Source organism: Microcebus murinus, chromosome 3 (genome assembly GCF_040939455.1).
Source record: "Microcebus murinus isolate Inina chromosome 3, M.murinus_Inina_mat1.0, whole genome shotgun sequence".
Taxonomy (NCBI): Eukaryota; Metazoa; Chordata; class Mammalia; order Primates; family Cheirogaleidae; genus Microcebus; species Microcebus murinus.
The window spans coordinates 50329310-50355690 of NC_134106.1; the positions used below are offsets into that span (position 1 = coordinate 50329310).

At 34.4% G+C, this 26381-nt stretch overlaps 1 protein-coding gene across 8 annotated transcripts in view; it reads right to left on the reverse strand.

Moving 5' to 3' along the window:
- The window catches only part of PUS10 (pseudouridine synthase 10), a 69732-nt gene that overhangs the window by 25647 nt on the left and 17704 nt on the right, over window positions 1-26381 (reverse strand). For all 8 annotated transcript variants that reach the window (XM_012764836.2, XM_012764835.3, XM_012764832.3 and 5 more), the window contains exons 5-8: window positions 7102-7136; window positions 3515-3626; window positions 1156-1217; window positions 814-859 (exon numbers count right to left, since the gene is read on the reverse strand). In XM_012764836.2, the coding sequence (XP_012620290.2) occupies window positions 814-859; window positions 1156-1217; window positions 3515-3626; window positions 7102-7136 (255 nt within the window). The remainder of the gene's footprint in view (window positions 1-813; window positions 860-1155; window positions 1218-3514; window positions 3627-7101; window positions 7137-26381) is intronic.

The following is a 26381-nucleotide window of genomic DNA, read 5'->3' on the forward strand; positions in this document are numbered from 1 at the left end:
CTAATGTTATACTTTTTTCCCCAATTCTAAAAGGCCCAGCAATTAGTCAGAGCAAGAGTTAAGACCAACAGCTGTATCTCTGATAATAAACTTATTTTCTTTTTAACAACCACAACAACAAAATAGATGTCAGTAAAACTGTAGGAATGCTAGATTCTGTGTACAAAACCAGTTACATAACTGGGGTGTGAAAGATTGCCAATATCGTGTCATGCCATTCTATGCTGGCATAATATGAACTAAAAGTACATGCTAACTAATTTGCTCAGTAACATGAAGATAAGCTAATATTAGAATGTAAAGGGGAGTTTGAATAAAATGTCATTTATGCAAATGTAGCTTGAAATAGACTATATATTAATTCAGGGCTGTCCTAATTAAAATAATTTACTTTGGATTATATAAACACCAATTTCTGGAAAATGGATATTAGATGAAAGTTTGGAACACTACTGATCCTTACCATGGATTTTCCCAGATGCTGTAATTTGGGGGATTAAAATCTAAAAGCTGCATTTCCCCAAATGGGTAATAGGTACATCATTGAAACACTGGTTCTAAGTTTGACATCAGGGGACAACCCAGACACTGACACAACATGAGGATGTTTGTGTGCTCCGACTCCCTAGCCAGAAGTAAAGGTTGAAAAAAATGGAATGAAATAAAAATAAATGTAGCAAGTGGAAATATTTAAAGACTAATTCTTAGTATAACAGAGTTGCCACAATTCTAATGCATATGCTTTTTACTGTTAATTTGAATATTCTGCTCAGACTTAACTCACTAAAAAGAATAAGAAGCGGGAATTCTTACCTGTTTGTTTTTGGCTGGCTTGAAACAATCTGGGCATATCGTACCTCTAAAATTCAAGTTAAAATACAAGGTTAACAAATTCATTTCTGGGTTGATATAATTCAAATATATTTTATATAACATGGCTGCTAAACTCAGGATATCAAGGGCAGACAAAATGAATCCCTAGTTGAGTTGCATTGGTTTTCCTAGGAACCTCAGTGAGAGGGCACATTTTAAACCTACTAAGACATGACAAGTTCTAAAAAGCTCATCAGAAAGAGAAGCAATACTATTTTCATGAAAACCAAACAGGATTAACAATTTTACAAAATTGACATTGTTGTTTACGTGGCAACTTACAGGAAGTGGCAATCCTCAACTGTTTCTGGGTGAGCAAACACCACACTCACTTCAAACAAGCTCTAAAAATTATAAAGACAGTTTAAAAATGAGCAAAAGGAAACTAACATCTAACAACTTATGAATAGAAATATAAATTAATTCTCAAAGATTAGCTCAGAAGAAGAGTGCCAAGGAAAACTGGAAATATTACTGCTCTCATATCAGCTTGTTCACAGGGCAGCTGTAAAGGAAATAGTTTGTTTACTTTTTTATTTATTTTAATTTCTACAACTCAGTCATTAGTGATCCTACCAAAAAGGTTTAAAGTAAATTTTTAAATAAATTTGTATTATTTTTAGACAAATATGTAAATTAGGTATGAAGCTAAATGGGAATTCAGAGAATTAGAAAGAGATTAGAAAATGAAGAATTATTCTGTTAATACTATGATTAGAATTATTAGCAAGGCAAAAAAAACCTTTTTATTGGGTGGTGGGCAGGTGGGAGGGGGGAGGAGGAAAGAGGTGTATGCTTTCATAACGTGTGTGGTGCACACCACCCGGGGATTGGACACATGGGGGGAGGGAGAGGGGGCAGGGGCAATATTTGTAACCCTAACAATATCTGTACTTCCATAATATGATGAAATAAAAGGAAAAAAAAAAGAATTATTAGCAAGGCAAAAACACATTTTATTCACATCCTTAAAAACTGTATGAAGCTTCTTTTTAAAGTGCTCAAATTTCTTAATGGATTTGAGTTTTAAAAAAGAGATGTTAATGTTTTGTTTTATTATAAAAGTGATACACATAAATTATAAAATAAATACAGGATGGTTTTTCACTCCCACTTTACAATTATTAACAGTTTGGTGTGTTTCTTTCTAGCCATTTTAATGAAAACATGTATATATAATTTTTGAGATATTAAACAAGCTTTTGGAAAATTGCTTTATTTAATATTACATCATGGATATCTTTTCAACTCTAGGGACTGTTGGACAGTTAAATTGTAGAAAATTTTTGTTATTAAAAAAATAATACAATGAACATTCTTACACACCAAAAAGGCACAATTTCATACTCTATAAACTTTTTCCTCCCTGGAGAATATACAAAATTATACATTGAAAAAAATCATACCATATTAAAATTTTGTCTGTTTTGAGTTCTATATTTATTGATTTTTGTATTTACTGAATTCATTAGATCAACAACCCTGTTATAGCTACTCTAGAATCATAATAATGAATAGCAGGTGTTTTGTTCCTTATTCTAATCCACAAAATAAAATTAAAATGAATAATACATTCCTTTTATTCAAGAAAGCTTCACTCAACCTGAATCTATAACATTATTGCATCTTTTGTTTTCTGTTTTCTGTTCTCACTGATTCAACATGTAAAATGAGTTACACTTGAAAACTGAAATTTGAGGTAAAAATATTTTGCATTAATGACTTCTCTAATTTCCAAAGTACTTTCATTACCTCATTTCCTCTTTATACTATCTGTGAAGTGGTTTTATTTTCTATTTTCTCAATATTCAGTTTAAGGAACAGTCAGAACTTATTCTTACTAACAGAAGGAAATACAGCTATATAATTCAGAATGGTTAAAAAAAACAAGCTTTAGAAGATGGTTTTGTGATTTTACTTGAATAGGGGTGTATCTGATATTCAGGGAATTTCCTTCAAGCAAAATGATGAAGCAATGAGGCCATACTATTAAAATTGAATTTAAGATGACCTGAGAATATGTTCTGTTTTCACATACGGAAATCTATTGAGCTCTTTCCTGAAGTTCAATCCATTCCAGAGACTGAGGCAAGGTCTGCTCTGGAAAAGGGGAGTGTTCTGGTTTTAAAGACACTTATTGCCTAAGATTAAACAGAGGGATTTGAGATACCAACAAGGTAGGATAGACTGAGCCCACTTTCACTGTAGTTGAATAGATTCTATGTATTTGAAAACAAGATTAGCCATAGATAAACCAAAATTAAATAGTCTAGAGTTGACTATACACTTGCTCACAGTTATTTGTATATTGCTTTATATCAGTAATTCTGTTCCTACAATTAAACTATAAATACATTAAAGGCAAAGATTCATTTCTAACCTTTTAAGCTCAAATAGGGTACACTGCACCTGTTATATTCATAAGTGTCTTGGATCACAAAGAACTCTTTGGGGGTAAAAAAAAGAAGAATGGCTTGAACCTCAACTTAACACAATTAGAAATTACAATCTTAAAAGCTTAAAAATCCTTCACTGGATTATTTAAAAAGAAGATTCCTTTGGCTAACCCAAACTCTCCCATATAATGAAGTAAAACTAGTAAAATCAGAGAATGAAATTAACAATGCTGATGACCCAATACCTTTCCATCAATGGGAACACCCAGTTCCTCTGAAAACAGGGGGTGAGTTATCCATTTGTAGGCTTCTTTTAGCTGAACTATATCATTTCTTCCCAGCGACAGACTCTGCTTTCTGAATAACATAAACATTAATTCACTGACATGAAAAACTTCACTTTTTCTATTAAAGGCAAGAATTTATGCAATTGTTAAAAAAATATTGACTGAATGCCTACTATGTGCCAAGGAACTCTATGCATTAGATAGAAAGCAGAGAACAAAATAGACAAAAAAAGCCTCACCTCATGAAACTTATATTCTAGTGGGTGGAATCATAGAACTACTTTTTCTAATAGTATATGAGACAATTTTTAAATCTTCAAAGACAAAGCACACTAATGGGTTCTTCTGAGCTAGAATTGCCAGATTCCAGAATTTATATATCAGAAGACAGAAAGATGAAATAGAGATGATTGTTTATTGCTCACAAACTACAAAACTGTATATTATCATAATACCATCCATATTTAAAGTGTTTGCATCTCCCCTCCTGCTGAAAATGGCGCTTATTTTGGGGAAATCAATGTAAAAGCTATATTTTTTCTTTTACTGCTGAATAAGATATATTAAGTTCTGAAGTATCAATGTTCTGAAATGTTCATTGATGTACTATCAGGTAAATTTCTGAATAAAAATCTGACATCATCCAAATCTATTTATGAGCCAATAATCGGAAGTCCCCATTATGAGTTCCAGCTTAAGTTTGTAACCTAAAATTGTGACAGAAAGGAACCTGAGGTAAAAGGAATGAAAAATATGGTATGGTATTGTTAAAACTGCTCTACTCCACTAAGAATACCGGGATATTACTAACAAGCTCACATCAATCAAATAATTAAAACTTCAAACCAGCCTTATGGCTATTTGCAGGGCTGCTTTTAACAAAAGAGATGTAAGGGCCAACTTGTGAATAATCCCCTTTAATGCCTGATTTTCATTGATAAAAATTACTACTTATAGGCAATCATCCATTGTAATTAAATTCTGCAAGACTGAAAGACACTACTAACTACAGGTAGAAAACAAATGTATTTTAGCTAATGGCTAAATTTAATTGATCAGGAAAAAAAAGAATAAAGATCATTGTGCCTCTAAAAATGCAAATTAAGAAATAGTTGATCTACCCATTCTGTATCCAGCTGAGAATATAACAGTTACAGAGAGTGTTTTCATAGACTTTGGGATTGTGGTTTAACAATGAAATACCCAGATAAGCTCTACATCTGACAAATAACCAAATTACTTCTCTACATTTCAGAACTTCTTCAAACACTAAATGTTTCAGGTTCATAAACTGTTCCTAATTCTCCAAATATCAGAAACATTTAGTATTGTAAAAGACTATCCTGATATTGTATCAACAGTTTAATTAATCAATGATATTTGCACAAAAATGCATCACAGTTGAAAGTAAATAATGTATGAGAATACATTTTAAAGGATAAAGAGTTGAAATGAAAATACAAGAATCGGCTGGGTGCGGTGGCTCACACCTGTAATCCTAGCATCCTGGGAGGCCTAGGCAGGCGGATTGCTCAAGGTCAGGAGTTCAAAACCAACCTGAGCAACAGCGAGACCCTGTCTCTACTATAAAAAATAGAAATTAATTGGCCAACTAATATATATAGAAAAAATTAGCCGGGCATGGGGCTAATGCCTGTAGTCCCAGCTACTCGGGAGGCTGAGGCAGCAGGATTGCTCGAGCCCAGGAGTTTGAGGTTGCTGTGAGCTAGGCTGATGCCACGGCATTTACTCTAGCCTGGGCAACAAAGTGAGACTCTGTCTCAAAAAAAACAAGAATCAAAACTATTTTAAAAATTGTTTAGATTCTATAAAGTTCAAAGGGTTATAGCAAAACCCAATCCTAAAAAATGAGTTAAACATTTACTCATTATGTATTTATGAAAACTGGTGTTTTAAATCTTCCACATTCTTTGAAATATATTTAGAGCATCTTAGTCCAGTTAAAATATTTCAACTACAGGTATTTTTCCCCTCCAGATTAAGAGCCAGCAGAAAGGGTTAACAGACAGCTTAGAAACCTTAGCCTTACTTATAAGGCAAAAATATAATAATTAATCCTTTAGAAGGATTAGTACTCACTAAAGTAAATTCAGTCCCCATTTAGTACTTAGTAACTGCATTTCTCTCCTCTCTGTCACATAATGACTGATGAGGATGTCAGTTGTAATCACTTTTGCTATAGATACAGCATAACCACTATTCTAGAAGAAAGATGAACCAAATATGCAAGGCAATTAATTTTTTCTAAATTCCCTGAATTGATTCTTTACTGGCAATTCCTCCACAATCTTTTCAACATAGAATGAACTAGGGACTCTAAAGAAAAAAAAAATCAATGTTCTATATGTTTTCTGTTCTAGTATCCTTGTATCAATCAGGGTCTTTTGGAAGAACTAAGCTTAGGTTAAAATTTTTTGATAAGTAATAAAAACAGTAACTCATAAGCAATGTGGATTTAAACTGAAACCATTTAGAAAAAAGCATGTTCTGACTACACTAATAAATTTCTAGAAACACAGGATCAAATTTTGTTATTATACCAGAATCATAAGCATTTGAGACTAATTTAATAAAACCTAATTAAACCCCCAAACCTTTGATAAATATGTGGTTATTACCCTTTTAAAAATGCGGGTGTGAAACACAAAACAAAAAAGCCAAACTAATTACTTTTTCTATAAGTCACTTAACCAAGTATGGGATTCTAATATAGAAATCTAAACTTCTCTCTGGGCTTTTCTCTCCAGAATACGCAGGAACCTCCAACAGTCACCTGGCCCTTCTTATATTAGTACAGAATTTTTAGTTCTAAACTCAAAAAGGCTGGACAATTAAATTTGTTTTTGTTGAACTCAGTTGGCAATCAAATCCTGATTTGAATGCATGAGGTTATTTAAAGACTTTGTTTATCAAACTTAGTGTGAATATTCATGTTCATTGTAGAAATATTAATGTTTGATTATACAGTATTACTCCAGACCCTGGAGGGGAAAGGTATGATATATATGTATGATATTAAACACTATATTAGATTTTTAAAATCCCAAAATTCTAAATTTCAAAACACATTGGGCCTGCAAGGGTTTCAGATAAAAAATTGTGAACTTATGTTTTCTATGTCTGATCTATGTACAAACTCACTGTTTTCTGTCTTAGCTAGGATCTTACTTTTTATTTTTTGTGGCATAGTTTTATAATTTAGTTTGTAAGACCAATATAAAATGTATTCTTTTAAAATAACTTCCTAAACTACATTATATAAGTGCCTAATGCATATAAAATATGTATTTACATTAACATTAAATCATCACACATAAAATGAATCTGTTTTAATGAACTACTAATATGCTATGCAAATAAACTAATTAAACAAAGGTGACACCCTAAATTTATACAATAAATCTAGTCAATTTCTTTAGTAGCTAGTGAATTTACTCTAGAAAACAGATAGTAGTAAAAGTACTTTAAGCATCAGATAGCCTGTATTTAAAAGGTAGTAAAAATTCCCTCCCTAAATTACTTACCCCATTTCCTGTTTTACCAGCAACCATGCAGCATGCTGTAGACAATTTAGTCACACCCAGAAAAAAAAAGGAGGAAAATGTCAGTGAAATTAAGTCCCAATACCATTGCTGAAGTGCTTAACTAATTTGCTAATCAAACTCCCCTTTTTAGGAGAGGAGTCAGTGTTCTGAAATGTGGCAATGACTTCACTCTCATTTAAAATCAGAAATGAGGTAAGATTTCACTTTGCAATGCTGGCTTGCTGTGGCCTAGGAATTCAACAGGGTATCCCCCTCCTCCCTATAGATTTCTATTTCTCATTAATGAGGTATGAGTGTTTCTTAGCATGTGTAGCTTACATTTAAAATATCTTATTATTTCATGGGGGAAAGCCCAAAGTGACTAAGTGCACAGTCCCTAAAACATACAACTGAAGACCCAAGGTTTTATTTGTTTTGTAAATTAAGGCTAACATTTTTAACTCTATCTAGTTAATGATATCTACGCTTAAGTGTTCAAAGGTAAAATGTAGTAATGTCTACAATTCATTTTGAAATACAACAAAAAGATGGATAAATGGATGGCTAGATATATAATAAAGCAAATATTTAAAGAATAGTAACAATTACAGAATCTAAGTGGCTATATGGCTGTTCACTAATAATTCTTTCAACTTTTCTATATATGTTTGAAAACTTTCATAATAAATATTAGGGAAAACATTCTGGGAAGGATTAATAAACTGAAAAAAATTATTAAAATGAAGACAATAACATTCAAAATCACAGTTATGAGGATTAAATGAAATTTATGTAAAATGCTTTGCAGAATGAGTACATGATACTAAGATTTCTCAGTTTTCCATTAGACTCCCACAGCTTTCACCTTAAAGAAAAGTAATTCATGTCCTGCCACAGTATATAACATTTGTAAACATAACAGGAATATATATATATATATATAAAGTCCATAAAATACCATATGTAGTCTCTGCTTCTACATGTCACAAAAATGTCCAGTCATCATTCACATCCACTCAAGACATGGTTTCATTTAAGTATATGCTGTGGTTCAAATATAGAGCCCCATCCTTCTAAACTGACAGGACTTCCTTCAAGTGACAAACGAGACTCTAGAGATGTCTAAAGACTAATGATCATTCAGAAACATTAGGTACATTAATTCTCTCAGACTTGAGCCAAACAGAGTAAATTAATCACCAGCTAAGTAAGAACTGTTCCTGGTACCTGAATGTCTCCCCAGTACCTTTTGATCTGTTAGTTTGTTTACTCTGCTAGCTCAATCTAACACCATTTGCAGTAGTACTGTAAGACCCATTCCTTCCTTCCTTCCATATTTATTCAAGCCCAATTTCAAAGTTCATGGGCATGGTATTATAATACACAAATTAGCACAAGTCAGGAAACCTGGCTTTAGGCTTTACTTAATCTATGGGACTCAATTTCCTAAAGAGTAAAATGAGAGAGTTGGATTAAGATGACTATAAACTTTTCTGGATGGCTAAATGTTATCATTAATGGACATTGTTAGTACACTATTTTATAATGAAGGCTATTGAGACTTATAAGACTTGGAGATCATTGAAAAAATAAATAATGGTCTCCTACAGCTGAGACCCTATGGTCAATTTTGTCCCATCCTTTCTTCAGCCTCATACTTTAAAAGATCTAGAAATACTTATTTCCTCAAATATACAGGGATATTAACACTGCCCTTGCAGGGATATTGTAAGTTTAATGAAATTGCATTTGTAAAGAACCAAGTAAGATTGCTGGAGTGTACTGAATAACTGGTAGTTATTATTGTTGTTGGGCTGAAACCTTATCTGCAACTTACAAATAATAAAATTCAGATTTACCCTTTAAAAGGTTCCCAGGACTTGATCCCATGTCTTCATATCCTCAAACTGCTCTGCCGTAGGTAGTTCCAGAACCTCCCTCTTCGATTAGAAATCTGACTTACAGAGAACCATCTGTCTCTTCTTTAAGGGACCTCAGACTCTTCTGTCTTTTCTCAGTGAACTTTGTGTCTCTCCTTTTGAGGCAAATGCTGTTCTCTACAGTCACTTCCAGATGATGCCATCAAGTCTGCCATCCCTTGATTATAAAGTAGGGCAGAACTAGAGGCTGCCAAGGGAAACTGAATAACCATGTTTAATGTGAAATTAAATCAAATGTCTTCAGTACCTGAGACTTGCTAAAGGGTTTTTCCTTCCTAATCCTCTGCAGGCTCCCTGCTCAAGCATGCCAGCAGGTTGGACAGAACTAATCACACAGCAGGGGCTAGAAGGCTGAATCCCAAAGAAGTCAGTATTGCTCAATTATTCAATTTTTACCACATGCTAATAATGCCCTGGACCTGCTTCTGGCAAAAGCATATTTTTTCCCTTTCAGGTCACCAAGATAATTTAATAAATGTTCTATTCCTTAGTCAATAGAAAAGAATCCACTCTCTAGAGTAAGCAATTAAATTCTTTCTCCCCAGTAGAACCAAATGGCATTAAAGTTATCAAGTTTAATCAAATCTGATACCAGAGGCAGTATGTCACCTCCTGAAAATTCAGGAACCACACAATTTAATCCTGGACTATGCTTAACTTTGAGAATTTTAGGCAAGTTCTAAATGGGGCACTTGAATAAGTGCTTGCTAAAGTGCTTATATACCCTGGTAACACTAACACATGCATGTGTTCGTTCTCTCTCTCTCTCTCTCTCTCTCTCTCTCTCTCTCTCTCTCTCTCTCTCTCTCTCTCTCTCTCTCTCTCTCCCCCGACCATAGACTGGAAGGTCTAGAACTGCGAATGGCTTTTGAGCTTAGGGTTCTGAACTAGAAGTTCATCTAGCACCAGTGAGAGTGGGTGACAGTGGAACGAGGGATTGAGGTTGATTGAAGCAGAGGTAGTAGGGGGGTTACAGATAAAAACTTACCTATTTGGCACAATGTACACTATTCTGGTGGTAGGCACACTAAAAGCCCTGACTTCAGCATTATACAATCTATCCATGTAACATGAACACTTGTACCCCCTAATATTTAGGAATCAATTTTTTTTCTTAAAAAAAGGCATGTTGGTGAACTACAATTCAGTAAAGTTGGAGCTTAGAGTATGTATGTGTGTGCATAAATGAAGGCAGGGGTTCAATAATGAAACTGGAAAGGTCAGAAGGTTTTCAGTGCCAAGCTAGGACATGAACTCAAGACTGAAACTGTAACATGAGAAGATCCACATTTATGTATACACAAAAGTCTCATGGCACCATAGAAAAGGAACATTTGATCTTTGAATCTTCTGTAATTCATCAAATCACAATCATCATTTGCATACTACCATCTTTCTCATGTGGCAGTTTAAGAGGAAAATAAAATATTTCTTGTACCAAATATTCATCACACATATAGTATAAGAAAGTCATACATTCCAGAAAAATGAGCCAATGTGCCCAGCCCACTTTTCTCATTTTTGTTGCCTACCTGGCCCTTACAGACATCTGTGTCTACAATTCCTGAAAGGCTGGCTCTGCTTCTAAATATTGTGTGATCACTACCAAGGTGGCTTCTCTCTCTGGGCCTTGGTTTCTCAACCTTAAGATGAAGGGAGTCAATACTTGATTATTTAGGGGGTACTGCCTATGTGGTGAGATCTTTCCTGAGAATACAGATATGAAAGACCAGTCTCTGTCCATGAGCAAACTCATGAAATAAGAGAGAAAAAAAAAGGGAAGTAAAATTATATAAAAAAAAATTATAGTATTAATAAGATTAATGAAAGGGGGCTATGACAGAGATATACTTAGCGGGGACACAAAAAGAATGCTCAGCTCAACTTTGCAGGAAAAGGCCAGCTACGATGGCTCACCCCTGCAATCCTAGCCCTCTGGGAGGCTAAGGCAGGAGGATCACTTGAGCTCAGGAATTTGAGACCAGCATGAGCAAGAGTGAGACCTCCATCTCTATTAAAAATAGTAAAAATTAGCCGGGTGTGGTGGTACACACCTGTAGTCTCAGCTACTCGGGAGGCTGAGGCAAGAGGATCACTTGAGCCCAGGAATTTGAGGTTGCTGTGAGCTAGGCTGATGCCACAGCACTGTAGTCCAGGCAACTCAGAAAACAAAAAAAACACAACAAGCTTGCTTTGAAGGATCAGTTACTTAGAATTAAATGGGTAAATGGGGAAAGTATGTTCCAAACAAAGGAAACCCTAAGATACAAAAGCCAGAGAGCACTGGGAAGGTTCTGGGAACTGTAAGTCAGTGGTCCCTAAAGAACTAAGATGTGTGCTGGGGAATGCAAAGGAGGACACAGGACTTAGATCATAGGACTAGTGCACCCATGTTAAGGGGCTTAATATTGCCTTCAGACAATATGGTGCCACAGAAGGATTTTAAGCAAAGAAAAGTCCTTAAGGAACTAAGGAAAATGAAGACATTTGACAAACTTAAGCAGTAATTCAAGCAAGAAATAATCTATTATGGCAGTGCTAGTAGGGATGAAGAGAAGTAGGCAACTTGAGATAATGAGGATACAGATTGGCAAGACTTGAGGACTGGCAGTGATGTTGAGGTTTCTAAATTGCCACCAAGGCCTCTCAGACTTTAAAGTTTTTTGAATCCTATATATCTCTTGGTCTCATTCACAATAACAAAAGTAATAGAAACATAGACTTGTACCAATATGGAAATGACTGTCAAGTGGGCAGCTGGAGGCATTTAGCAGTACCCCCTGCTCCCAAATCTTCTCCCAACACACACACACATATACATATACACATTTATGTATTTTTTCTTGCACACAAATAGCCCGTTGGGAACTGGGCTCAATAAAGTAGTAACAAGAAAAACTTCTCTTCCTTCTCTCTACCCAGAATAACTGCTGAAGATTTCTTTCTTCTCTTCCCCACACCCAGCCTGCTATAACCTTAAACTTCTGCCTCACCAGACCTGCTCCTCACCTTGTGTCTCAGGCGTGGTGACAGAAAGAGGAAGGTAAGAGAGGAAGGGAGACTGTGCTTCTGTAACCACTACTTGACCCTATCACTGTATTGACTGCACCACTGTCTCCTCACCCCCACCACCTTCCTGCTCCAATCCTACTCTTTTCTTTCCCCCAGAGTCTCAGCTGTCAGACCCTGTGGTGAAAAGACACAGAGATTCAGTCTGTGTGCAACAGACTGAATCTGGGTGTCTTCTCTGATGAATAAACTCATGTCAGCCATGTTTAAGAACCCATCAAAATCCTCTATATTATCTTACCCTACACAGCTGAGTAAAAAGAAAATGAAGTGAGACCTAGGTTAACTCTAGGTTTTCCTGCTACTTTGGCAATAAAAACCTTTAGATAGCACTAAAAAGGCTGAACATTTTCTTTCTGGACAAGTGAGAAGGGAAAAGCAAGGACAGATCAGCAAAGATAGAATGAATCTGCAGGGCCAAACTAGTTATTCAGCTCTATTAACCCAGTTCCCAGAATTGCTATTTCTATATTGTAAATTTTAAGGAATTTTCCATTGCATCTCTCAACACTGTAGGTGCTGATGTTTGCTTAGTTCTGAAGGATTTGATTGGAAATAACCATAAGAGGAAATTGTACAAGTGGGGTGGAATAGGAGTAGAGGCAGTGAGGGGGAACAGAAGAGACAAAACAGCTGAAACGAATGAAAGACTCTGGGATAGATGAAATAAATAAAGATAGATATGGCTGTCTTATCCTTTAGTGTCATGTAACAATGAGAGATAACTTGGCAATTGAATTTCAGGTAACTCTAGAGTTAACATCAGTGATGCAAAAAACCAATAAACATCTGTTGGCAACTGGGTGTGGCTGAGAAGTGCAAATGTATTTCCTCTTTGAATCTGATTTTAGAGAACCAGCATCCTCACTGATACATTCATAGTGGTCAGGACTTTGTACAGTGAAGCCCTAGTCTAAGGACACTTCTGAATTCCTGTCTTGAGCACAACATGGGTTTCAAGAAATCCAGTGCAACCCTCAGATGAGGCTGGCCTTAAACACCAACTTCCTTCAAGGAGCCTCCAATTCCTCCTGCCCTGGGATAGGGAACTCTATTCCTTTCATCCAGGACTATCGTCAGAAGTCTACTAGCTCACATATCTAAATCACTTCTATAAACTTGGTCTATGGACAAAATCAGCCACAAGGAGGACCCAAAACACCAACTAGGCCAATGCTTCCATCCAAGTTGCAGTTCTGCTCACAAGCACACATGAACAGAGACACACAATATATGTGTAAAAACAAGGATGCACATTCATATGTGCAAGGATGCACATATAGACATAAACATATTTACATGTATGGTAGAATATTCTATTTAAAGAAAATTAAAGAGGCCAGGCATGGTGGCTCACACCTGTAATCCCAATACTTTGGGAGGCCGAGATGGGAATATTGCTTGAGGCCAGGAGTTCAAGACCAGCCTGGGCAACAGCGAGACTCCATCTCTACAAAAACAAAAATAAATTAGCCAGGGAGAGTAGCTCACGCCTCTAGTCCCAGCTGCCTGGGAGGCTGAGGCAGGAGGATCTCATGAGCCCAAGAGTTCAAGGCCGCAGTGAGTGCCTAATTTGCACTCCAACAAATTAGGTGACAAAGCAAGACCCTGTCTCTATTAAAAAAAAAATAGAAGAAGATTTAAGGAATTATAGAAGATGAGTACCTACACATACCTTCAAAAAAATTAAATTGTTATATCTAGATCAGTGGCTCTCAAACATTTTGGTTAAACAACATGGTCCATTCTTTAAAGTTTTTGAGGCCCCCAACAGCTTTTGTTTATGCTAGTCATAGCTATCAATACTTACTGTATTATTAATTAAACTATGTTTTAAAAAATAATAATTCATTTAAAATTAATAAGACAGCAATAAATCCATTACATGTTACCATAAATAATTTTTTTTGGAAAAATACATTTTTCAAACAAAATAATTTAGTGAGAAGAGTGGCATTGTGGTACATTTTTGCAAATCTCTTTAATATATATGTCTTAATAGAAGATAGCCGGATTTTTATATATGCTTCCACATTCATTTGCTGAATAGTACATACCACGTAGCCTAGGGAAAACTCTACTGTATACTCTTGAAAAAATGAGAATGAAAAAAGCAAATTATTATATATTATAAAAATATTAATACTTTTGAATGCTTAGGGGTTCCTAGATCACACTCGGAGAACTACTGATCTAGATAAAATAGACAATTTTGAAAAAAATTAACTAATTAATATTTACATAAATAATATTTAATTAAAAGTTGACTCAAAAAGAGGAAAAAACAGGTCAGTAACCTTCAACAGAAGAAATTGAAAAAGTAATAAAGATTTACCCTTAGTACCCTCTAAAGAGGTTTTATAAGTGAATTTTACCAAAATTTCAAGAAACAGAAAGATTATTGCTTTATTGTTAAACACTTCCAAGCTCAGGATAGAAAGCCTCAGAATTCATTCCACAAGGATTACATAACCTAATACAAAATCTAACTGCATAGTTTAATACATAAACCAAACATATATATGTATGTAAATGTCCTAAATAAAGTCAAATTTTTATTCAAATAAAATAAGAATGAAAAATGTTTATTTCAAGAAAACAAAAGTTCAACACAAGAAAATTATTAATTTACTTGATTACAAAATAGTCAAAAGAAAAATATATAATTATTGCAAATATCTATTTCTGATGGTAAAAAACATACTAAACTTGGAATAGAGGTAAACTTCCTTAAATAAATAAAGGGAATCTATTAGAATAGAGTTAACAATATACTTAGTATTAAACATATATATATAAGACACACCTATATATATTGTATATATAAAATAGTAAAAAATAAAGGATAAGATTATCATTATTTGCAAATAAGGTAATTGCATACCTAGACAATCAACTGAAAAACCACTAGCATTAATAATAGAGACCGGCCGGGCGCGGTGGCTCACGCCTGTAATCCTAGCACTTTGGGAGGCCGAGGCGGGCGGATTGCTCAAGGTCAGGAGTTCGAAACCAGCCTGAGCGAGACCCCGTCTCTACCAAAAAAAAATAGAAATAAATTAATTGACCAACTAAAAATATATATACAAAAAATTAGCCGGGCATGGTGGCGCATGCCTGTAGTCCCAGCTACTCGGGAGGCTGAGGCAGTAGGATTGCTGAGCCCCGGAGACTGAGGTTGCTGTGAGCCAGGCTGACGCCACGGCACTCACTCTAGCCTGGGCAACAAAGTGAGACTCTGTCTCAAAAAAAAAAAAAAAAAAAAAAAAAAATAGAGACCAACTAGTCAGTTACAAGATAAGTATTAAACATATAAACATACAAACATATATACATTACTTTCCCAATAACCAAATAAAAAATGTTATGGGGAATAAAGATCCCACTCAAATTTTAAGTACAATTTCTAAAAATTTTAAAACATGTAGGAATAAATATAAGAAACATGCAATAAAAACTATAAAACAATTGAAAGATCTAAACAAAGGATTGGAAAAATGTAGGGAAATTGGTTCCTAGATTTAAAAAGTTCCATAAAAATTAGACATTTATATTTGTTGAATGACCATAAACAAAAGTAAATGACAATTGACACACTGGAAGAAACAGAATAGACAAAAGATTAATAACCATTATGTCCAAAAAGCATTTACTAACCAATTTTAAAAAGCCAAATAACCAGATAAAAAACAAAGCCAAATGGTTAATAAATATATAAAAAGATAGAAAAGTTCATTCAAAAATCAAATACCATAAGGGCAAATTAAAACAAGATAACTTTTGTATACAGCTTAGAAAATATTAAAGAATATGATAATTCCCAGTTTTGAAAAGGCATGAGGTTACAATATACTGTTATAAACTGGTACTATCTTTTAAGAAGGCAATTTGGAATACCTATCACAATTTTAAATGTGTATTCCCTTCAATCCAGCATTTTCAATTCTAAGAATTTATCAGACAAAAAAATAGATATATAGACTCTATCTACAAGATATTCATTGCAAATTTTGTTTATAATAATAAAACCTGAAGATGATCTGAATATTCTTCAATTGGTTAAAGGAATTGATTTAAGAAATTCTTATTTAACTATATGTGCGATAAAGCTCATATATGCACATATGAACTCTGTATGTTCCTACATTGAAAGGTGCCCATCACAGGCTGTTGCAAGAAAAAAAAAGCTTGTAGAACATGTATGTTCCATTAAAGGAAATAAACCCAAACCAAGTGTGGTATATGTATATATATGTTTACATATTACCAAAATATTACTCCAGGAAATGGAAGGTAGAAAAGAGGAAGAGAAAGACTAATTTTACCTTTATACACTTCTGAGTTGTTTGACATTTTCAGTAAGTGATACTACTTTTGTAATTTAAAAAAAAATGTTGATATAATCTTGTCAATCCTTTTCAGAAATTTAAAAATTATTTTATGAACTCATAACAAATCACCTAAGTTATATTTTGTATAATAGTAAGTTTGCTAAAGTGAATTACATCTCAATTTATTATCAAATCAATTTACTAAACAAGAAATTAAAAGTAACATTAGGTCTCATAAAAATGTTAATCTGTTACACAGTATATTTGCTTGTATACTATTAGAAGAATCCTAATTTAAATATTATCTGATAGGTTGAGATGTTTTATTTTAAAATGCACTCTATTTCTAGGAAACATGCTTCACTATTACCTGACTCTGACCAATGAAAACACAGAGGAACAGTACAAAACAACTGCTATCTTTGGGCTGAGAATAAATTTTCTTTTTCTTTTCTTTTCTTTTTTTTTTTAGACAGAGTCTAGCTCTGTTGCCTGGGCTAGAGTGCCGTGGCATCAGCCTAGCTCACAGCAACCTCAAACTCCTGAGCTTAAGTAATCCTCCTGCTTCAGCCTCCCCGAGTAGCTGGGACTACAGGCATGCGCCACCATGCCCGGCTAATTTTTTTCTATATATTTTTAGTTGGCCAATTAATTTCTCTCTATTTTTAGTAGAGACGGGTCTCACTCTTGCTCAGGCTGGTTTCGAACTCCTGACCTTGAGAGATCCGCCCGCCTTGGTCTCCCCAAAGTGCTATGATTATAGGTGTGAACCACTGCGCCCGGTCTGAGAATAAATTTTTATTTTTGAAAAGTTATAGGCTTTTTGAAATCTAGGATTTCTATGAAGAGGAGCTTGTGCTAAAAAGAGTATTTCTTGGTTCTTTATCTTCCTCTTTATTCTCGGTGCCTTTTTTGGACAGGGCCACATCCAATGGATTTACTCTAGATTGTGCCTGCACTTCTTTAAAAATAAGCTCATAGGGTTAAAACATCTGTTACAGGAGAAACCAGATTTTCACAACAAAAATGTTATTTGTACTTTTGTATCAGAGAAACCAAAAGAAAATACACTAAGAGTACCCACCAATTCAGAATGTCTGATGTTTTGAATGGTGGGGGTGGAAAGAGAAAATTTATCTTTAACAAATGCTTCCTCCATAGACAGGATAGATTAATAACACAAACCACACTTTCGGGGGCAATGTTTTAAATGTATAAAAAGAAACAGTTTTAAAGGACTCTCATGTACATTTTTTAAGACTATATAACTAACATGCTAATTACAAATTTGGCTTTATCTATTCATTAAAAGATATCCCTAAGGATCCTTTCAAGCTGAAATTTGAATGAATAGATTATATTAACCTAGTTTAAGTTACTTCAAGTATTTGAAGCCAATAAAGCTCTGCCTCTTTTAAAATATTCTATATTTTACTTTTATCAATTCAAAGAGAACAGTTAACCATTTCTTTGAATGTAAACCTCATTCTGCATAAATGCAGTAGAGGTGTTGTGATTATAGAATGAATACATTGTAAACTGTAAAATGCACACATAAGCCCCCATATATCATGATGTCATTTTAAAGAAGGATCTTTCTAAAAATTAGTGAATTTTATTACAATGTGAAAAATAGGTTATATGTCAAGTTATTGATATTTGAGTCTTTCTGTATTTATTAAAGCAATGCACTAAAAACTTCAAAGAAAAATCTTTCCAATATAAACGATAAACTCCTTTGATCTGTTAGTGTAACTGCCACCTCCTTTTCTAGGGACTTGCCTAAGTAGTACCAGAACCAGGATGGGAAGGAGGTCATAAACTATCCTGAAAAAAACACAGGATGCTGAGACAGAACTGGATTCAAGTTCTCTTTCCGATTTAGCAGAAAGCGATGTGGGACAAATTAAGGGCCCTTTTGGTGCTTGTTTCCTCATCTATAAAACAAGGAGAATGAGCTTTTTTTATACAACTGGAAGCTAAAATAAGATAGTCTACCAAAAATGTTAGTTGTTTTTATAATACAGGCCTCCTGACTCTCTGTTTAGTAATTCAAAAAATAAATTAAGTTACTTCTTGAAACCCATTAAATAAAAAAAGGGGATTTCCTCAAGACTTGCCCCTTCCAAATTCTCAGTTCTAGTTTTAATCTAAAAGTTTAAGGAGGGCAATATTTATTAAATTTTGTCATGACTCTGAGAATGGAACAGTATCTACAGTGGGCCAGTTTCTAGCTATGAATGCTTGCTAACAGGTGTGTAAGACATACAGGCAAATGACCAAGGCAGATTTAACCACATATCCAACAACAAAGTGCAATAAGACATGGGGAAAAGGAGAAAGGCAAGGACCTCTGGACCTTAAATCCTGCCCAGTTTAAATCCTGCCAATATTTTTACTAGGACACCTTGATATAATATTTGCAACAAAGGAAGGAAGGGAGGGAGGAAGGAAGGGAGGGAGGAAGAAAGAGAAAGAGATAGAAATAGAGAAAGTGAGAGAGAGAGAGAGAGAGAGAGAGAGAGAGAGAGAAGGGAGAAGAAAAAAGGAACCACAGATTCCTAAAAATAACTTGGTGACAACCTGTGTAAAGGCAAGGTCTAATGACAAACAGCTTTGATGTGTGGGAAATTTCAAGCACATTTCTGGAGAATGGCAGTGTGATGAGCTATTCATATATCACCACCAATTGTGTAGAATATGATATAAAAATAGAAGTTAAAATAAATTTAACTTAAAATAAATTTTAAAAGGTGTAGGCTTATGAGATATCAAAAATGATTATTAAATATACTCATGAGATTAATTGGTAATGAATTTTTTTCTACCTTTCTCTTCCATCTACCACTCCTCCATTACATAATTTTAAATTTTACAAACATTCTAGGGGTCACTATTGGGTGTGAATTCTCCTATTAACTGTCACAAAGAATATAAACTCTACTATAAATTTTTTGACATGGTTTCTCTTCACATTTCTCCTTATAATTAATTTGTGAAATAAAAAGTAGATTGGTATATTTCCATTAGGGTTGTTATAGGGCAAGAAAGTATTTCTAACCTTACAGATGAAAGAAACAAGATGATACACTTTGGTCTTGGTAATTTGCTTAATACAGTAAGCAAAAATAATGTAACTGCAACAAAAACTAAAATGAGACAAATGCAAAAATTATATCTTAAAAGTAAGCAAATATATCTGGACTTCTTGGTAAAGAGGGAAGATCAAACTAAGGCATACACTTTTGCTAAGCCTCTAAAACAGCAGTAAAGAGATTTGCTAAAAAGCACATAAAATCCACTAGGATTGGGACAGTGAAAACATAGGGAACAGCAACGATCTGGAAGCTGGAAAGCAGAGAGAACAGTGGTAAAGGACCTAGAACTCCAAAAAAACAGAATCCTAAATTGCCAGCAGGGGAAACTGATCCTCCATAATCAGCAACAGTTTAAGGAATAAATAGCACCAAAGAATTCTAGAAGTGGTGGGGGAGGAGAGGAGAGAAAGAAGGGAGGGGAGAGGATGGTGCAAATTACGAAGGTTAAGTGAATATCCGTTGCAAAAGAGGCAGATCTTTGGATCTCCTACCCCACACCATGCAGCCAAGCATATGCCCCTCTCCAACTCCTACTACAATATCAGAGTTTTGTTTCTTGGAGATGGTAAAATGAGGGTCTTTTGATTGGGAGTCATGAGTCACATTTAAGGGCAATAGTACTTTGCCCCATAAACATTGGCACAAAGATGATAACATACACCCACAACTCCTGCCCCTACTCCAGTTTCTAGCTCTTGGCAGATCTCTAGACAGGAGATTGCTTCTTCTGTGAGGCATGTCACCTGCCCAAGGGGGAAGACCTAAAGATAATGACATTGGAGACAGATCACTCACTATTCAGTAAAACTGACAGTCAACTGTCCCTCTTTACTCACATATTCAGCTTCCGATTGCTTCTTATTCTAAACTCTTAAATACAATCAGCCAAGGATGAGCAAGGATAAGCAGGCAACCAAGGAAGCCTCTAACACAGAAGAAACTTATCAAAATAAAATGAAAAAAGCAACTTTAAGAAACTAGAGACAAGAAAAAATTCCAATAATAGTAATACATATCAATATTCTTAGATAAAATATTATTTATCAAACAAGAATAGGATCCTATTTTTCTAAAATATGCACATCCATACAAAAGGAGAAAATAGATAAGGCTTTGGAAATTAAAAACAATACCTATGAAAAACTCAACAAGAAGTTTAGAAAACAAAGCTGAGAAAATTTATTAATGGTGGATCAATCCTCCCACTGAGGATAACTAGAACAGCTGGACAAATTAAAAAGTCTGCTTGGAGATATCAAAAAGTGAACACAAGGTAGTGAAGAATTACAAGACCAAACTCCAAAAGGAAACCAGAGATGAGCCAGGCATTTTGAGCAGCTTTTCCCCAAGAGGCATCTATCAACCAGAATAGGTAGCTAAACACTGCAAGGTGGTCAAAAATTAAATGTCCAGCAACCACCAAAGAAAGTGGGAACCTTGGCTGGGCACAGTGTGGCTCATGCCTATAATCCCAGAAATTCAGGAGGCTGAAGCTGGAGGATCATTTGCAGCCAGGAATTGGAGACCAGCCCGGGCAACATAATGAGACACCGTAAATACAGAAAATCTTAAAATTAGCCAGGTGTGGTGGTGAGTACCTGCAGTGCCACTGCACTCCAGCCAGGGTGACAGAGCAAGACATTGTCTTTAAAACAAAAAACAAAGCAAAACAAAACCCACAAAAACAAACAAACAAAAATATTAGACATGGATGAAAACAGAATCAGTGAACTAGAAGGCAGGTTTAAAGACAATATACAGAATGATACAAGAGAATCAAAAGAATGAAATACTGAAAAAAAAAGTAAAAGTCACAGCAGATTAACTGAGAAGGACTAATATATGTGTAATTGAAATCTCCGGAGGAGAGGAAAAGCAGAATAGAGCAAAAACATTTTTAAAGAGATAATAAATGAAAATTCTCCAAAACGGATAGAGGATATCAAACCATATGAATCCTAACTAAGAAAACACAGCTGGACACATCACAGTAAAGTTGCTCAAAAATAAAAAAAAGAGAAAATCTTAAGTATGTCAAGAGAAAAAAGTCAGATTATTTTCAAAGGAATGACACAAATTTCTCAAAACAACTAAAAATCAAACCTGTCAACCTAAAATATGATTATCTAATGAAAATATTCTTCAAGAATGAAGATGTAAAGATGAAATAAAGATATTTTCACAAACAAAAACTGAGAGAATTCCTTGTTGGCAGATCCACACTTTAAAAAACAAAAACAAAACTAAAGGATATTCTTCATGCAGAAGACATTAATGCCAGATGAAAGCTAAAATAAAGGGCAATACTAAGGATAAATATGTGGGCCAATCTAAGTGAATACTAACTAATTGTATAGAATACTGTCTGTATAAAATAATAATGATAATGTCATGTGGTATTTAAATACATCTAAAGTTAAATACACACAATGACATATAAATGACATGTCAATCAAGAAGAGATAAATGGAGTCAAAGTATTCTAGGGTCCTTGCATTCTCTGGGAAAGGTAAAATTACCAATTTAGACCTTGTTAAGTCAAAGGTAATCAACAAAGGAAAAAATTTAAATGTATAACTTCTAAGCCAGTGTTGCTCACTATACCCAATTCTACTCAACATTGTACTGAAGACCCTAGCCAATGCAATAAGGCAAGAAAAAGAAATGAATGTTATAAAGATTGAGGTGGAAAAAGTCATTGTATACAGATCATATGACTTCTGATTTCATAAGGGTAGGGAAGATCTCCATGGGGTCAGATAATAAAGCAGTAACTGAAATACTAGCTACTGCATGCCATTTAAAAAGCAAATTGCAGATAAAAACCAGGCAAGTTGGCCGGGCTCGGTGGCTCACACCTGTAATCCTTGCACTCTGGGAGGCCGAGGCAGGCAGATTGCTAGAGGTCAGGAGTTCAAAACCAGCCTGAGCAAGAGCGAGACCCCATCTCTACTATAAATAGAAAGAAATTAATTGGCCAACTAATATATATAGAAAAAAATTAGCCAGGCATGGTGGCGCATGCCTGTAGTCCCAGCTACTCAGGAGGCTGGGGCAGCAGGATTGCTTGAGCCCAGGAGTTTGAGGTTGTCTCAAAAAAAAAAAAAAAAAAAAAAAAAAAAGGCAAGTTAACTGCCTAGACACATAAAATAATAATCAGAAGAACAAAATAGATTCCAGATTTGCTATAACATATTATATATAATATAGAATTTTCAACCAAAAATTACTATACTATACATGCAAAGAAATAGAAAAGTGACTCATTTTCAAAAAATAGAAGTCAATAGCAACTGACTCTGAGTGGGCCCAGAAATTCAATTTAGCAGAAAGAAGCTGCAAAACAACTATAAAGAAAAAAAAAGAAAAAAACCTTGAAAGCAGTCAGAAAAAACATGTTATATAAAGAGGAACAATACAGTTAATAACATACTTCATATCAGAGAAAAACAAAAAAGAAAAGATATTAGAACAACATATTTAAAGTGCTGAAACCAAAAATTCTGTCAGCACAGAATTCTATATCCAATAAAACTATCCTATAAAATTGAAGGAAAAATAAATGTATTTCAGGTAAGCAAAAACTGAGAGAATTCATCACCAGCAGGATATTTGGCTTTGTTTTATTATTTTTTATTTTTTTTGAGACAGAGTCTCACTTTGTTGCCCAGGCTAGAGTGAGTGCTGTAGCGTCAGCCTAGCTCACAGCAACCTCAATCTCCTGGGCTCAAGCGATCCTACTGCCTCAGCCTCCTGAGTAGCTGGGACTACAGGCATGTACCACCATGCCCGGCTAATTTTTTGTATATATATTTTTAGTTGGTCAATTAATTTCTTTCTATTTTTAGTAGAGACGGGTCTCCCTCAGGCTGGTTTTGAATTCCTGACCTCGAGCAATCCGCCTGCCTCAGCCTCCCTGAGTGCTAGGATTACAGGCGTGAGCCACCACACCCAGCCTTGGCTTTGTTTTGAATGTTTAAATTCTTCAGCCTCCAGGTAAATGATACCAGATGGCAACTAGGATCTATAGGAAAGAATGAGGAGCACTGGAAATGGTAAATTTGTGGATAAATATAAGGAACATGAAAGAAATAATAAAGAGCAGAAATCAATGAAATACAAAATAAACATACATAGAGTAAATCAATGAAAGCAAATGCTGATTCTTTAACATTGATAAACCTTTAGCAGGACTGATCATAGGGAAAAAAAGGCACAAATTACCAGTATCAGAGATTAAAATTTTAAACAATAAAAAGGAATATTATTAAAAACTTTGACAACTTAGATGAAACAAATTCCTTAAAAGACACGAACTACCAAGAGTGACAAAAAAAGCAACAGAAAACCTGAATAACCCTATATTAACTGAAGAAATTGAACTTAAAATTAAAAACATGATGTTGTAAAAAAATCCTTAAAAATCTACAACAAAACTACAAGTATAATACTATAAAATAAGTTTGTAGTAAGATTAGCAAGATTGCAGGTTACAAGATTATACAAATCAATAAATTTCTATAGATCAGCAATGAAAAATTGAAAATTCAATAAAAATATAATTCCATTTACAACATTACCCCAAAACAAGCAATCACAAATAAATTTAACAAAATATCTGTGAAACCTGTACTCAGAGAACTACAAACTATTGCTGAAAGAAATCTTAAAAATCAAAATAAATGAAGAAATGTCATAAATGGAATTATATTTTTATTGCATTTTCCAATGGATTAGAAAATAAAATATTACTAAGATGTTAATTCTTGTCAAATTGATTTATAAATTCAGTGTATTTCCAGCCAAAATTCTAGCAAGTTTTTAAAAAAAATTTTTTGTGATACATAATAATTGCACATATTTGGTGCATGTGATACTTTGATACATGCATACAGTGTGTAATGATCAAATCAGGGTATTCAGGACATCCATCACCTCAAACATTTATCATTTTTTTGTGTGTGTTAGGAACAGTTCAAATCTTCTCTTCTAGCTATTTTGAAATACAAAATAAGTCATTGTTAACTATAGTTACCCTACTAAGCTATCAAGCACTAGAACTTATTTCTTCTATCTGTTTGTACCCATTAACCAACCTCTCAACCTCAACCCTCATATCCTTCCCAGCCTCGAATCACCACCATTCTACTTTCTACTTCCATAACATCAACTTTTTTAGCTCCCACATATTAGTAAGAACATGGTGATATTTGTCTTTCTGTGCCTGGCTTATTTCACTTAGCGTAATGACCTCCAGTTCTATCCATGCTGTCAAGCAATTCTTTGTTTTGTTTTAGAAACTGACAAGCTGATTCTAAAATGTATATGGAAATGCAAAGGACATAAAATAGCCAAGAAAATTTTCAAAAGAACAAAGTTCAACAACTTATGCTGTTTTCAAGATATACCACAATGCTACAGTAATTAAGACAGTGTAGTGTTGATATAAGGTTGGACAAATATATCAATGGAATAGAATAGGGAATATAGACAAATATACATAAATTGAAACATATGGTCAATTTATATTTCACAAAAGTACCACGGAAATCACTGGGCTAAGAAGTCTTTTCAACAGATGGTATTAGAAAAAAATAAATAAACACCAGCATTTACCTCATAGTATATATAAAATTAACTTGGAATAGAGCAAAAAACCTAAATATAAACGCTAAAAGTAGGAAACTTTTAGAATAATACATAGGAGAAAATCTTTGCAAATGAGATGGAGCAGGGACCCCTCTTAGGGGCCTGCCAAACCCCTACAAGGAAAAATATTGAGTCCCTTTAAGGGAAATTCCTGCTACCTCGCTAGCATTGAAAAGTAAATGAGCAACCTGATAAGCAAGAAGATAATAACAATAGTCTAAGCAAGTCGGAAACACAAGGTGTTTTGGTCCCCTATAAAAACTAAAAGATAACATCTTAATGTATATTCCCCCATAAGATGGAAAATGCCAACCCCTATCCTATAGACTTCAGATTAAGGGGGAATTTGAGGACTGAACTCTGACTGCTGTTCTTTGTTCTCTGTTTCTTCCTGAGGGTCCTAAAGACAGCCACACCCACAGGCCAAACCAATGTATACTCTCCGTGTATTGATTTATGATTTTGCCTACAACTTCTACTTTCCTGGAATGTATCCCTCCCTTTAAAACCCCTTGCTTGTAAGCCATCTGGGAGTTCAGGTCTTAAGTGTTAGTTGCCCATTCTCCTTCTTTGGTGTCATGCAATAAAATGCCTTTTTCTTCTGCTGCAAATCTTGATGTCAGTATCTGGCTTTACTGTGCCAGGTATCTGGACCCCAGTTCAGTTCAGTAACACAACCTTGCAGTATACAAAGATTTGTTAGCTAGGAAACAACATGATCATGAGAGAAAAAAGTTGAGAAACTGAACTTTATAAAAATAAGAACTTTCCCTCTTGAAATAAAAATCATTAAGAAAATTAAAGAGCAAGCCACAGTATGGAAGAAAATATTTGTAACACATATATAAAATAAAGGATTTGTATCTCAAATATGTTAAGAACTCTTATAAGTCATTGAAAAAAAAGACAACCCAATTTTTAAAAAATGGGCCAATGATTTGAAGAGACACTTCACAAAAATATGTGAAAAATAAGAATATGAAAAGATACTCAACATCATTAGTCATTAGGAAGATATCAATATACAACTTCTACACACCCATTAGAATGGCTCAAATGTAATAGAATGATAATATCAAGTGTTGGCAAGGATATGAAGCAACTGGAATGCTCACATACTGGTGGTAGAATATTACCTAAAATTGGTAAAGCCACTTTAGAAAATGGACAGTTTATATAAGGTTAAACAAACA